Source organism: Mus caroli, unplaced genomic scaffold, assembly GCF_978045245.1.
Source record: "Mus caroli unplaced genomic scaffold, Mus_caroli_1 scaffold_4, whole genome shotgun sequence".
NCBI lineage: Eukaryota > Metazoa > Chordata > Mammalia > Rodentia > Muridae > Mus > Mus caroli.
The window spans coordinates 35885164-35899248 of NW_028227259.1; the positions used below are offsets into that span (position 1 = coordinate 35885164).

Genomic DNA, 14085 nt, shown 5'->3' on the forward strand with positions numbered 1-14085 from the left:
ACCACAAAGCTTCTATACTGCAAAGGAAACCAAAAATAAGCTCACAGGATGAGATAAGACCTTTGCTAGCTGCACATCTGGTAGACAATATCCAGTATATACAGAAAAACCAAAATAACCTAGTTTAAAGAGTTATGTAGATCTAGACTTTCTCAGAAAAAAAGAAAAATGGTTTTAAAAAGTATTCAGTATCTTTAGCAATGAGAGAAGTTCACACCCAGAGCACTGGACTCAGCTCCCAAGTCATGAAGACTAGGGTCATTGTTTCCTCCTCTTATCCTATTTTTGTTTGGTTTCCGAGACAAGGGCTCACTGTGCAGCTGTAGTTCTGAATGATCTAGAACTTGATGTGTAGTCTAGGGTGGCCCTGAGCCCAGCATAGACCCACCTGCCTGTATCGATGGCAATGTATGAAATGTGTACGTCACCGTCCTTGGCTCTTTAGGAAAAAGTGTGTATGGGTGTGGGTTTTTTTTAAAGAATTTCAAAAAAATTATGTGTATGGGTGTTTTGCCTGCACATATGTATCTAAACCATGTTTCTATCCGGGTACCTACAGAGGCCAGAAGAGAGGAGTCAAACGGCCTGGAACTGGAGTTACAGTTGGGAGCTGCTTTGTATGTGCTGGGAATTGAACCTGAGACCTCTGGAACTATCTTTCTAGACTCTCATCTTGTTACTTTTTCTTTCTTTCTTTCTTTTTTAATATTAACAATCTTAGTGGAAAGTATTACTTTATGGTTTTGATTTTCATTTTTCTAGTGACTAATGGTAGTGTTTGTGTTTATTAGCCACTTATATGTGTTCAAATAACTTATTTTCAATTAGTTGTCTTGTAAGAGGTTTTATATATGTTCTAAACACCGCATCCTTAAATGACTTGGAGATGTTTTCTCATCTTTTCACCTTGATAGTGTCCTTCAAAGTTGTTAATCTTTTAAAATTACAGTGTGTATGTGTGTGTGTGTGTGTGTGTGTGTGTGTGTATGCGCACGCGCACGTGAGTGTGCCTGTGCGTGCTCATTTAAGGAAGTCAGAAGATAGCCTTCAAGAATCTATTTGCTCTTTCCACCGTACAGGTCCTAGGATTGAACTCAGATGGGAGTTCACTTTTGAACTCAGTTGGGAGTTCACCTTTGCCCACTGAGCCATCTCACTGGCCCCAAAGTTTTTCATTTTAGTAAAGTTCATTTATATTTTTATTTTGTTTCTTGTGCTATTGGTATAATTTCTAATGTATACACTAATTATATAATATACATATAAACACACATATTTCTTAACTTCAAGGCACACTGATTTACTCATAGGGTTGTTTTTTTTTTTTTTTGAAATTTTTGTTTTTGTTGTATTTTTTTTACATAGAGTCTCTATGTAGTCCTAACTGCCTTGGAACTCACTATGTAGGCCAGGCTGGCCTCCAGCTAACAGAGATTCACCTGCCTCTGCTTTCCAAGTGCTATGAGTACAGACATGTGCCACTACAGTCAGCTTTCTTCTGAGAATTGTCTAATTTTAGCTCTGACATGTACAGCTTTGATCCATTTTTAATCAAGTGTGTGTGCTGTGAGGTAACGTCGGCTTCGTTGTTTGCATTTCGAATTTTCATTGTCCTTGAATCTTTTGATTGTTAGCCACTGGGAGCCTTGACCACTGTCATACTAGGTTTACCATAACTGTGGTGAAGCTTGGGGAGGGAAGGGTTTATTCAGGATCCAGATCACAGTTCATCATCAAAGGAAGTCAGGACAAGAACTCAATTCAAGCAGGACAGGAGGAACCTGAAGGCAGGATAGGATTCATGAACTTCTGATAGCATTCTATTTAATTGAGCTGTCATTTATTTTTAGTATTTTACAGTTTTTTATAGGTCACCTATATTAAAAAATGTATTCCTACATGCTTTAATGCTTTTATAAATGTGATGGTTCTCAGAATTCTGTATTTAGATTATTTATTGCTAACTTATAGCAATACAGTTAATTTTTATTTTAATCTTGTATCCTGCAGCTCTGTGAAACTTATCTGTTAGTTAATAGCTTATGTGTTTGTGTATGTTAGAATTTTTTCTGTGCACAATCCTGGTATCCTTAGACAGACATGTCTCCTTTCTCCTTTCCAGATTTGGAGTGTGCTTGCTTCTCCGCACGCACGCACGCACGCACGCACGCACGCACGCACGCACGCACAGCACGATCCACCCCATGCTTAATTGCTCTGGTTAGCATCTCCAGTCCACTGTTGAATGTTGAATCTCCTGTCCTGACCTCCCACATAGACACAGAGTGTGATACCAACTGTGGAGTTTTGTAGATGTCCTTTTTCATGTTTCTTCATTTTCATTTCAATGAAGTCACTTAGTTTTTCTTTTGTTGCTTATAATTTTGGTGTCATTTCAAAGAAACCATTGCCTAAGAACCACAAAGATTTGCCTGTTTTTTTGTTTTTCTGTTTTTGTTTTTTTATTTTATTGTTGTTGCTGGTGGTGGTTTTTTTTTTTGTTTTTGTTTTTGTTTTTTTTTTTTTTGCTTTGTTTTTGAGAGTCGATTTTTTTGTCAATGTTTCTTTTTGGTTTTGTTTTGAAACAGGGTTTCAGTATGTACCCCTGGCTGGCTTGAAACTCAAGAAATTTACCTGCCTCAGTGTCCCAAATGCTGATTAATGACGTGGAGCACTCACTACGCTGGGCCTTGTGAGAGCTGTACAGTTCTAGACCTGTATGTGTAAAGGCTTTCATCTATTTGTAAGTCAGCTTTTATGTGAGAGTTTTGTCTTAAAAGGTTCAATTTTGTAAAATAATTCCCCCCCACACTTCTAAAAGCTTTTTCTGTGTTATTTATTGAGATGGACTCAATTGTGATTGTTTAGAGAGATGTGATCTATTATATTCTAGCCATATGTTGAACTAACTTTGCAGTCCTTGGATAAACTGCCTTTGCTCATGATGTCTAATGATTTCCATATACCCATCACTTGTCCAGTTTTTCTTGGTCACCTGTAGTTTATTTATTTATTTATTTTGAGATAAGGTTTATCTGTCCTAAAACTTGATCTGTAGACCAGGGTGGCCTCAAAGTTAGAGATCCACCTGCCTCTGCCTCCTGAGATTAAAGGTGTGTGCCACCACTACCTGGCTAGGTTTTGGGTTTTGTTTTCTTGTTTTTAAATTATAGTGTTTTAGTTGTGTTTACTAGTCCATGATATTTTTCCATTTTTTTATTCTACAGACTTTAATTATTTCTTTTGGGTTGCTTTGGATATAATTTTTCTCTTTTCCTATTTAAGTTAGAAACAGTTATTGATTTAAAAATCTTCATTTTTAGTAGAGTTATTTATAGCTACAAGTTTTGGTCTTAACATTATTTTATGTTCATCTTTTATGTTTTTTATAGTATATTTTGTCTTTTACATTTTTGCTTTGTTTTTGAGATGGGGCCTTCTGCTACCCAGGCTGTGTTAAACCCTGCTTCTTCTGCCTTCATCTCAAATACTGACATTCCAGGCATGTGGCCCCCACACCCTGGACTTTTTTTATTTTAATTCAAAGAATTTTCTGGTTTTCCAGTTATTATTTTCTCAATTAATTAGGAGTTTGTTGTTTAATTTCCATAAACTTGTGGCAACCCATATTTTAGTGATTTCTTCAAGTCACCCTAAGCACATTGAGCTGTGTGTCAGGGAACCAGCCACTGTTCAGGTCTGTCCTGTTGCTGCTGGGGAGGCTCTGTGATGTCTGCAAACTTCACCTACCTTAGCAGGCTGCCCGGCTTTCCTATCAGTCCACTGATGTGGGGTGTAGTCTTCAGACACCCCTTACTCTGTTCGTTTTGGTTTCATGTATTTGAGGGCCTGTGTTTAGCTCTTCTCTTGTTGCCCTTTCTTCCAAATGGATGGCCCTGGGCTTTGGGCCTAAGTCTCCCTCCTCTGGTAACAATGTAGCCATGCTGCTGGCTCTGGAAGACTGCTAACATGGAGGATATTTTCCCACCCTTTCTTCTTCATTGGGTTGGGGACAGGTGTGGTCTTTGACCTATTGTTTTCTGTATTTCTGTGTTATGTTAAACAAGTTTGTAATTCCTCATGACCTCTCTTTTGGTTGTCAACAGCATAGATGTTTGTTTATCTCCCAAGTCCAAAGCTTCTGCCTCCACAAGATTCTGGAGTTCAGAACCCCAACCAAGTACTTAATACCACAGTCTCCAAACACAAGCTATTGTTCTAGAGTTACAACTTGTCTTGGAGGAGTTACTTTGACATTGACCACACAACACTTAATTTCTGGTGATTGACACTAGCTCCTTGGAAAGTGTGTTTTGTTCCAGCAACTGTGTTCCCAGTAACATAATGGAAGTTTTCAGCTACTAAACATGCCTGGGCCACCTGTCCCTGCCACTCTGCTGAAGGTTGGAGATGCAATGGAGAAGACTGAAGGAGCATCAGAGCCCAAGAGGACCAGGCATTCATGGAAGTCAGACAGAACTGGGCTGGGGGCTTGCTCTGGTTTTCTGGGCTTTAGGTTTGTGAGACAAGGTCCTGGTACATATACTTCACGTTGATCTGGAACTCGAGGGATCTCCTGCCTCAGCTTCTTGAATGCTGGGATCCCAGATGTGTGGTACCAGACATAGTTGTATTTGTGTATGTGTCTGTCTGTCCTTTAAAATTTTTGCTTTGCTTTTGAGACAGGGCCTTCTGCTACCCAGGCTGTGGTAAACCCTGCTTCTCCTGCCTTCATCTCAAATACCGAGATTCCAGGCGTGTGGCCCCCACACCCTGGACTTTTTTTATTTTAATTCAAAGAATTTTCTGGTTTTCCAGTTATTGTTTTCTCAATTGATTAGGAGTTTGTTGTTTAATTTCCATAAACTTGTGGCATCCCTTATTTTAGTGATTTCTTCAAGTCACCCTAAGCACATTGAGCTGTGTGTCAGGGAACCAGCCACTGTTCAGGTCTGTCCTGAACTAAATTGAACCCAGGGCCTTGCACATGCTGAGTGTGTGTTCTGCCACTGACCTGCACCCTACCGGTCACAATAAGCAGCAGGGCCTTGGGGTGGGCAGGTGGGGGTGGGTATCAGAAACCTTGTTGGCTTCTGGAGCTTTGAGGTATGTTTTTGTTGGTTGCTATGGTGCCCAGTGGTCCTCACTCCCGCTTCTTGAAGGATCTCCCTGCAGGACAGTGTTGTGAGGATAAGGCTGTCTTCAGTCTCTGCCTTGCATCTGTCCTTACCCATTTCTGCATGCAGGTGCACACCAATGTGGAATAGGAGCTGCTGAGCCCAGGGGTTTGTGTGATTATTCCTTTTTTTTTTTCCTTTTTTTTTTCTCTTCTATTACTTTTGTGCATCCATATTCACCTTTAAGTCACTGACCTAAAAAATATGAACTAGGAAATACCATTTTTACAATTCAGGTAGCTGGCTGATATAAACCTTTTCCCAGGTTTGAAAGAGCAGCTGCCCTATGTGTTAAACTCCAGGTTGCAGTGGTTCTGGTCTGGCCCTTGAGCTATCTACCTGTGAGATACATGCAGCCTTTTTATTTATGTAGCTTCGTGATGCACTTGTAGGTGAGAGAGCTCTCGTATATTTCTGTCTGAAGGTGAAGTTGCAGCATCAGGGATGGGGTAGAAAGAGAACGTGTAAGGTGTGGCTCAGGACTGACTGGTTACTCTGGCCATTTCTATATTCTGTTTTTCAGTGGATCTCCCGACTCACCTCAGTACAGGGGAACGCCAGGGCCAAGAAGTGGAAGTGGGTGGGTAGGAAAGTGGGGGGGGGTATGGGGGACTTTTGGGATAGCACTGGAGATGTAAATGAAGAAAATACCTAATTAAAAAAAAAAACAAATAAGAAACACTTGATCACTGTTAACTTGACCTATACTATACATTTGCCCTTTACCCAGGAACTCATAATTGGTAATAAAATGCCCATAATTGGGACCCATTAGTGAATAAAAAAAAAAGATTTGCCAGTGTGACTGTCAGGATGAAGCTGCCCTGAGCAGGACAAGGGGAAGGAAGGGTCTGTGCAGCTGGACTCTATACACAGGGCTTCTACCCAGCTCCTCGCTGCCACCACCCTCCCCGCCCCCGGCTCACTGTCATTGCTGTGCTTCATGGCCTCTGAGTCAGGAGAAACAGGTCAGAGTATCTGGGTCCAAGGTGTATGGGGGGTGCTCAGAGCTGGAAGAGAGGCAGCTGCTGACCCTTGGAATTCAACAGCTTCTTCACTCGCTCAAGGCTGTGGGTCCCCAGGGTGGAGTTTGGAGATGGGAAGAGGCAGGACTAGCAGGCTTTTGGGAAGGGCAGAGGGAGCCAGCTGCAGGTTCATAGATAATATCTGTTAGGGTTGTGATTAGGGTTGGCTGGATCCAACCCTCAAGGGCCAGACTGAGCAGCTGTAGGACTGCCATAGGAGAGTGCAGACCTGGAGGTGCTGGGGCTGGTGCAGACCCAACTGGTCAGGCCACAGGGAACGCAAAGCACACAGTTATAAAAGTGAGTATCGGAATGAAATTGAAAACTAAATGGTAGGTTTGAGATGTTTCTGTCAGAGGTAATGCTGGGCTTGAGGAGGCTACATGACACCATTAGGATCTGATCTCTTTCCATACCGTGGGACAGCAGGCAAGCACACAAGCTTTATCTTCCCAAGCTACTCCAACAGCCTGAGGGATCTGGCTTCAGTCATCACATTGTCTACAAAGAGGAGAACAGAGTATCTTATCTGCTTTCTGAGGCTTGCCATGAATCACCTTCTGGTGTCCTATCCAGCACACATCGCTGTGTGGCCGGAACTTAGCCCATGTGCCCCTTCAAAGAAGCAAAACTTAGTCTTGTTTTTGAGGCTGAGTGTCATGTATCTTAGGCTGGCTTCAAACCCACAATGTAGCCAGGGACAATCTGGAACTTTAAATTTGCCTGCCTCCGCCAGGTGAGCCCTAGGGTTTACATGAACCCTAGGGTTACAGACATGTGCTACCACATCCAGGGGCCTCGGGTCTAGTTAAAAACTAGACAAATTGTGCCTGTACAAGACTGATCAAAGCAGAGTTGTAGGACTCTACAGTTAGAGGCCTCCCCAGAAACAGTACAATCTATACCCCAAACTCACCAGATATCACATATGGAGAAAGCCAGCTGAGAGGCCAGAACTGAGCAACCCTCTCAGGCTCCTCCTAAGCCCTGCCCTGGCATCCTCTAACCCTCTAGATTTCGTCTTCTGTCACAGACAGATGACCATAGTTCTGTGCTGAGTAGCACACAGTTTCCGCAGAGACTGAAACATTCCATTCTTCAAGAAGCCATTTAAACAGGAAGGTGAGCAACACAAAATAGCTTCAGGAAGTTCCTATGAGGGACCACCGTCACTAAGCCCCTCCTTCCCACAGTAAGCAATAAAAGATGAGAGCCAGCCTCAGCTGAGCTGCTAAGAGACTCAGATAACCAAGCTACAAATAAGACTCAGACCAGTTCAGCTTCCTGGAAGAAGCCTAAGCCAGCTAAACTTCCTGACGAGGTTTAGACCAACTGCACCTGGAAAAGACATTCTTCAGCCTGTCCAGCTGTCTGCAGGCTGTGCAGTGTGATCCAGGCTCCCACGTTTTGAGAGCAGCCATCCATGCTGGGGTGAACCTTGGTGATACAGCTGTCTTTGAGTCATTTCTGCTCCTGTAAATAACTCCTCTCCCACACTCCTGTAAGTAACCGCAATAAAACGCATTGGCTTACCAGGCGATGACGGCACATGCCTTTAGTCCCAGCACTCATGAGGCAGAGGCAGGTAGATCTCTGAGTTTGAGGCCAACCTGGTCTACAGAGTGAGTTCCAGGATAGCCAGGACTGCACAGAGAAACTGTGTCTACACACACACACACACCTGCCTCACTGGCTCACCAGTTGGCCTTTGGTGGCACCTGTACTTTGCTCTGTCATGGGATCTCTTTCTGTGATGAGTAGATGTGTTTATTGCATCTCTCTAGAAATGTCTTGTCGCACAACATTCTATCACAGGCAAAGGGCTGTATACGGAGGCCAGCAAGCAAGACTACAGGGACTCAGGGAATGCCAGGAAGTAGCCACTACTCCATGTTGTGGCCTGTGGCATTGAACCTGGAGATGGAAGGGAGGTGCTGTGTGTGGTGGGCTCACTGCTTCCCAGCCTCACAGGCCCTGACCCACATTCTCTGCTCAGTTCCAAAGCCTTCTGTAGATGCCAAAGGCACCATGAGTACAAGTAGCCGAATTTGGGACGGAGCCTCGGCAAATGAGCTGACCCCCACTCCCAACCCCCATTTGGATGTTGAAGAGCCCTGTCCAGCCAAAATTCATTACCACCTGCCGGAGTAGCTAGGATCCCGGGAAGCACAGCTACCTGCTCTACCTAGTCATCTTCCCAGGAGAACTGGAGGTTGGACCAGCATCCTCGGCTCAGCTCAGCATGGCTGGCAAAAGGAAACAGGACTGGAAGGGGGCCTTGGGTCTTTTTCTAGGGTCAGCTGGCAGCTGCTTTCCCTCTCATGCACAGGGTCCCCTGAGCACAGACATGGAGGAAACTTGCAGTGAGGCCACTGTCACCCTCACCCCCCACTCACACTCAGTGGTATCTTGCTGTGTGGGCGAGGGTTGCCTGTGTTGGCCTGGGAGAGAAGATCACCATGCGTTTTGGAGGTGGGACAAGATAGGGCAGGACTATGGTATGTCCTCTCCTATTTATGGAGGCTGTGGCTTCTGGCTGGGCAGCCCCTGCACAGGCCAGGCTTCTAGTGATTTAATTCCAAGGGTTTTCTGGAATCTTCTGGGGCCTTTTAGGACTTCCCTGTCGGCAACCTATGTCTTAGAGGCCCAGCCCTCAGCAGCAAGGCTGTGAATATCCTCCAAGCCATCACCTCTCACAGTTAAGCCACTTCATACATGGCTCTCACTCCCTGACCACAGGAATAGTAGTAGTGCACCACTGAACTAGAAGGCTGGACCAGGTGCCCACCTAGGGCTGGCAAATAGCAGGTCAGGACAGGAACCTCTAGGCCTAGAAGGTCTGGAAGTGGAATGTGGGCTGGCTGGAATCTGATACCGGGTCTCTCCTGGTCAGTGAGGGAAGCTACCATTCTTCAAGGGGCAGGTTGGCTTCCTTGCCCCCTCACTGCCAGATGCTGCTCTTACCTGCCTTTGGCTTTCGGTGAGCATGAAGCCAGTTTTGCGCACTCTGACCAGTGCTAGTGACTGCAGTTCACTGTCAGCCTGACTCCCAAAAGCAGCTCGCTTGACTAGGGTCAAGACCCCGCGAAGAGCTCACTGTGCTAGGAAACAGGAGGATGCCTGAAGGAGAAGCCAAGCCCCACAGTGGAGCACAGCAGGCTCTTTCGTTCTTTCTAGGGAGAGTCAGGGACCCTGGAACAGAACAGTTGCCTCCCTGTCCCTCCCCACAGTCAACCCCCTTTTCCTTCTCCAGTCTCCACCCCTACTGATGTACAAAATCTTCCAAAGCTGGAACAGGCTGCCATGTAGTCTCCCTGTAGTCGTAGATGGTTCGGTATCTGCTTTGGGGTGTGTGGGCCACAGCTTCGGGCCACTCCTGGGCTCCTTGCGTTCAGCGCATAGGGACTACATACATACACACACACACACACACACACACACACACACACACACACACACACACAAATTGTTGTGGAAGAGTGATGCACCAGAAAAGGTCAATGGCCTTCCATTCTGGCTATTAGACTATCTGGCAGGTGGTTACACCTCAACCCTCCAGCTGCCTCCTCTAGGAAGGGGGATGTTTTTCCTGCCCACAAGTAGCCTGCTTGGGGGTGGGAGTGGGGGCAGTTGGTGGGACCGGATGTGGAAGACAATGAGCAACAGCCAATCGCTCCATTTGAAGCTCAGCAGTGCCAGGCTGCAAGAAGAGGGGAAAGGGTCTCACTTCGGAGAGAGCGGGAAGGGGACTCAGACCCGTGCTGGACCCAGGGCGATCCCCAAGACAGAAAGGTGTCTGAGTGCAAGCTACTAGAGTGACCATGAGACACTAAACACTGACAGGAAACTATACCTAACCGCTCTTAAGTCCCTGCCCAGGGCGACACACAGATGGATAAGAACCGGAGCGGACAGGAAGGCGGGATCGGCATCCTACGGCGCCAGAGCCTTCGGGAAAACGCCCGCGTGGCTTCCTGTGCTTTATTAAGAGTTCTACAAAGTGCTTGGAGCAGGCCACGGGAGCCTCCCGTTTGGCCCCTGCGCACACTCGTTTATAAATTTCTCTTCTGTAGGAACGGCTATCTATATACAGGACCAACGACTGAAACCTTAGAAAAGAGACGCCCGTGCTCGCCTTGGGTCCTCTGGCTGTGAGGCCGCGTGGTGCGGGCCCCACCGGGGTCCTGGCACCGAGATTCAGAGGTGGGGCGCATAGAAGGCGGGCGCGCCGTACGTCTGCGAGCCCAGCACGAAGGGCGAGAGCACGGCCGGGCTGGACAGGAAGGGCAGCTGCGCAGCACACACCAGCCCTCCGGGGCTGTGCGCCGGGTACCCGGCCGGGCCGTGCAAGGCGAGCGGAGCGCCCATGGGCGGCGAGGGGCTGAGCGGACTGAGGCCGCCGGGCAGCCCCGCGCCGGGCCCCGCTCCCGGGCCGGGGCCCCCGCCGCCGCCGGTCGGCGCGCTGGTGTCAGCGCCTGGGTTTTGCTTCTTCCACTTGGTTCGGCGGTTCTGGAACCAGATCTTCACCTGCGTCTCAGTGAGGCTTAGCGACAGCGCCAGGTTGAGGCGCTCGCACACCGACAGGTAGCGAGTGGCCTTAAACTTGTTCTCCAGCGCCACGAGCTGCTCGTAAGTGAAGGCGGTGCGCGCACGCCGCGGCTTCCCGGACTTCGAGTCCGAGCCCGTGCGCTTCCGCTTGGGCTTGGTGGCCACGGCGGCGCCCTGCGGGGTGCTCCCCGCGCTCCCCGCTCCCGTAGCAGCTGCAGGCGGGCCCGGGGCTCCGGGCGAGTTCCCGCGGGGCCCTGGGGCCGCAGTATCGTCCACAGGGGAAGCCTCGACCTCGGCCGCTCCGGGACAGCCCGACCCGCGGGCCCCGAGACCGCCGCTACCTCCCCGAGGCTCCTCGGTGCCCTGAGCATCCTGCACCTCGGGCGCTTCTTCTTCGTCCTCGTCCTCCGGCGCTTCATCCTCACTGTCCGCGGTCGGGCTGTGACCGCTGCCGCTGCTGTAGCCGTTGGCCTCGGCCTCGTCCGCCCTGTAAGAGTCCCCAGCACCTGCGGGCGGCGAAAAGGAAAAGAACAGAGGGTCAGGCCCGCTGCCAGCCGCCCTGCCCGCTCCCCCCAGGAGAGATTCTCTTTTAACTGTTGTGTTTCTCCTCTTCCTCGTTTGCCCCCTCCCCAAAGATTTTCTTTTCCTTCTTCCTTGCCACAGTTCCTCCTTGATTGCTTGCATTTCCTCTCTGCCTTCCTTCGGAAGGACCCACTCCGTGTCGAGCTGCTTTTGCTGCCCCATCCGCAGTCCTGGCCTCGGACTTTAGGGCTGCGGTGCGCGGGAGGCCCTCGGAGTGTACAGCGGAGAAAGAGCTCCGATCGATTCACGGGGCAGATGCAAACTTAATTAAACTCATTTTGTGTAATGTACAAACTAGTTAAAGTCCATTTAATTTATTTGGGCGTATATTACCTTCCAATTACAGCGGGCGCGGGGCCAGCCAATTACCGCACAGTTAATAGCTGGAGGGGCGCGAAGCCTGGGGTGGGGTCGGCCGTCTGTGAGGAGGCCACTTCTGAAAACCAAAATCGGTCGTCTGGGAGCTGTCCCTACCTCAGGCTTCAGGCCCTGAAAACTAGGCGTCGCAAAGTGCTGACTTCCCTGCAGACCTCTGGGGCCCACCAACCAGCTCCCCAGCGACTCTGTCTTAAGCGGGCTCCAGCTTCTCCTGGGCTGGTGGAGTTTGGAGGCTGGGAAAGCGCATTGTGAACCTCTAAGCAGGGCCCTGGGAGGGAGTATGAGCGCTAATCCCGCTGCATCCAGAGAGACGCAGCCGCCATGACTGCATTTTGCCTCTGAAATTTTGCAAGGCTGTCTGTCTGCTCTGCAGGAATCTGAGGACCGTTCATGCCCCTCACCCACAGGTGGTCTTTAAATGCCAGTGGAGGCCTCCACGTTTTCCGACCCAGGGCCGGTGTTCAGCTCTCAGATCGAGTTGGCTCTGACATACTGGAGCATAAAATCGCAACTCGCAAATAATGACCAGCTCAAAATGACCCAGGTCGCATGAAGAGTGCGGGTGTCCTGTCCTCAACTCCCAGGTCTTAGCAGGACAACTATTCCCTCAGGCGACGTGTAGCCAGTCATCCCTGCCCCAGCCCTGCCTGGCTGCCCTCTCCCAACTGTGCAGCGCTCGCTCCCTCCCTACACAGCTCCAGCAGGCAGCCGCGGGTTCCTCGTAGACAACCCCTTGGCGGAGAGAGGGGTCCAACTGCAGCCTGCATGGCCTGCCCTTCCTCTCTCTAGGAACGGAAGGTCAGTGCAACCGCGCTGGTAGAGCTGGCGGCCCCAGTCCAGTTCTCCCTGAGCGTTCTGGTCCATGAGAGGCGCAGGGGCCAGGAAGTTAGAGGGAGGACGGGGGAGGGGCACAAAAAGCAATCAGGAGCTGGTCGAATGCAATTCGCGATCAATAGCGGCCCCTAATAAGTGTAATAGGTTTTAATCGAGTAATTATCCGAATTTTGACCCTATAATTTAGATGTTCGGGGGGAGTTTGCAAGGTGCTTGAAAGAGATATGCATGCGCCGTAATGGGATATCGACCGCAAAGGGGGCGCGGGCCGCCCCATTACCGGCCGCTTTCCGCCGCTAAGCACATTTCCCTTTAACTGTAATCGAAGGGATTTAATTGTTTTTCCAGAGATAACCAGCGTTTTGTCACAATTAGTCTGATTTGTCCAAAGGGGGAGGGCCGGGAAGGCCACGGTGGGGGTGGGTAAGTCACCAAGCCAGCCGCCGCATGTCCCTTTGCCTCCAGCACCAACTACCCTCCAACACCAAAGATTGACTAGATGAATCCTGGACCGTAGTCGCAACCCCAAAGCCCCAGATTTGGCCCAACAGAACCTTTCCAGAAGCGTGCAGCAGTGAGGGCCCTAGAGTCCGGGTCGGGAGGAGGCCACGGATGCTTGGGGCGGACCCCGCGCTCTGCGAACTTTCCACTGAGCCCGGCGGCGCTGGGTCAGGCCCAGCTCGCCGAGGGATCCCGGGAGCATAAACATTCCGGAGCTGTCGGTGTCCTCGCCCCTATCACCAACCCCTTATACTCACTTGTAGGCTCAGCTCCCGCGGCCGCTGCGACTCCTGTGGCGGCGGAGAGGGCTCGGCGTTCTAGCTCTGCGCGCGGCGAACGTCCGGAGGCAGTGGGGACCGCGACGCACGCGGCCGGGGCGCATGGGGCACACGTAGCGGGCACCACAGGGCCCAGTAGCACGCAGCGGCGTCTCCTACTGTTGAACTTGTTGGGATCTAGGATGTCCAACACGGAGAAGGAGGTGGGGCGCGGGGGCGCGGCGGGCCGGGCCGCTCCAGCCCCCTCTGGTACCGCGGGAACAGTGTCGCTGGCCGCGAGCGGTGGCACTCCAGCCCGGGGAAAGATGGGCAGCTCAGCTCGTCCGTCCATAGTGTCCCGAGCTGTAGCCGCAGGAGCCGGCGGTGCGGGCCCCGAGCCGGGCCCGGGCGGTGGCGGTGGCAGCGCGGGGACTTCCCCAGGTGCCGCCGGGCCGCTGGTACTCATGCCGGCCTCGGGCCGCTCAGGCGGCTCGGGCCCCCGCTACCTACTGGGATCCCATCCCTGCGCCCCGCAAAATCAGCCTCAGCCCAGCTGTTCCCGGCGCTACGTCCCGCTCGGCTGGTGCTGCCTGGCCTTGCCTCCGCCACCGCTTCAGGCGCCCGCCGCGCCGGGCCAGTGCATTTATGGCGGCCCCGCCGGAGGCGCCCACGCGCCCACACGCCGCACACACGTGCGCCCGCAGGCGGCCGCAGGGTTCCGCTTCCCTCGTTAGCGCTCACGCCTAATTGGCTGCGAACGGTCCCAAGCGGAGTAGGCGGGCC

The 14085-nt window shown here is 50.4% G+C and overlaps 1 protein-coding gene across 1 annotated transcript; it reads right to left on the minus strand.

Moving 5' to 3' along the window:
- Window positions 1-10399: 10399 nt before the first annotated feature.
- Nkx1-1 (NK1 homeobox 1) lies at window positions 10400-13768 on the minus strand. Its single transcript, XM_021163969.1, has 2 exons — window positions 13303-13768; window positions 10400-11256 (listed from the first exon to the last, which is right to left on the minus strand). Exons 1-2 carry the CDS (start codon window positions 13766-13768, stop codon window positions 10400-10402), a joined length of 1323 nt encoding a protein of 440 aa, XP_021019628.1.
- Window positions 13769-14085: the final 317 nt, after the last annotated feature.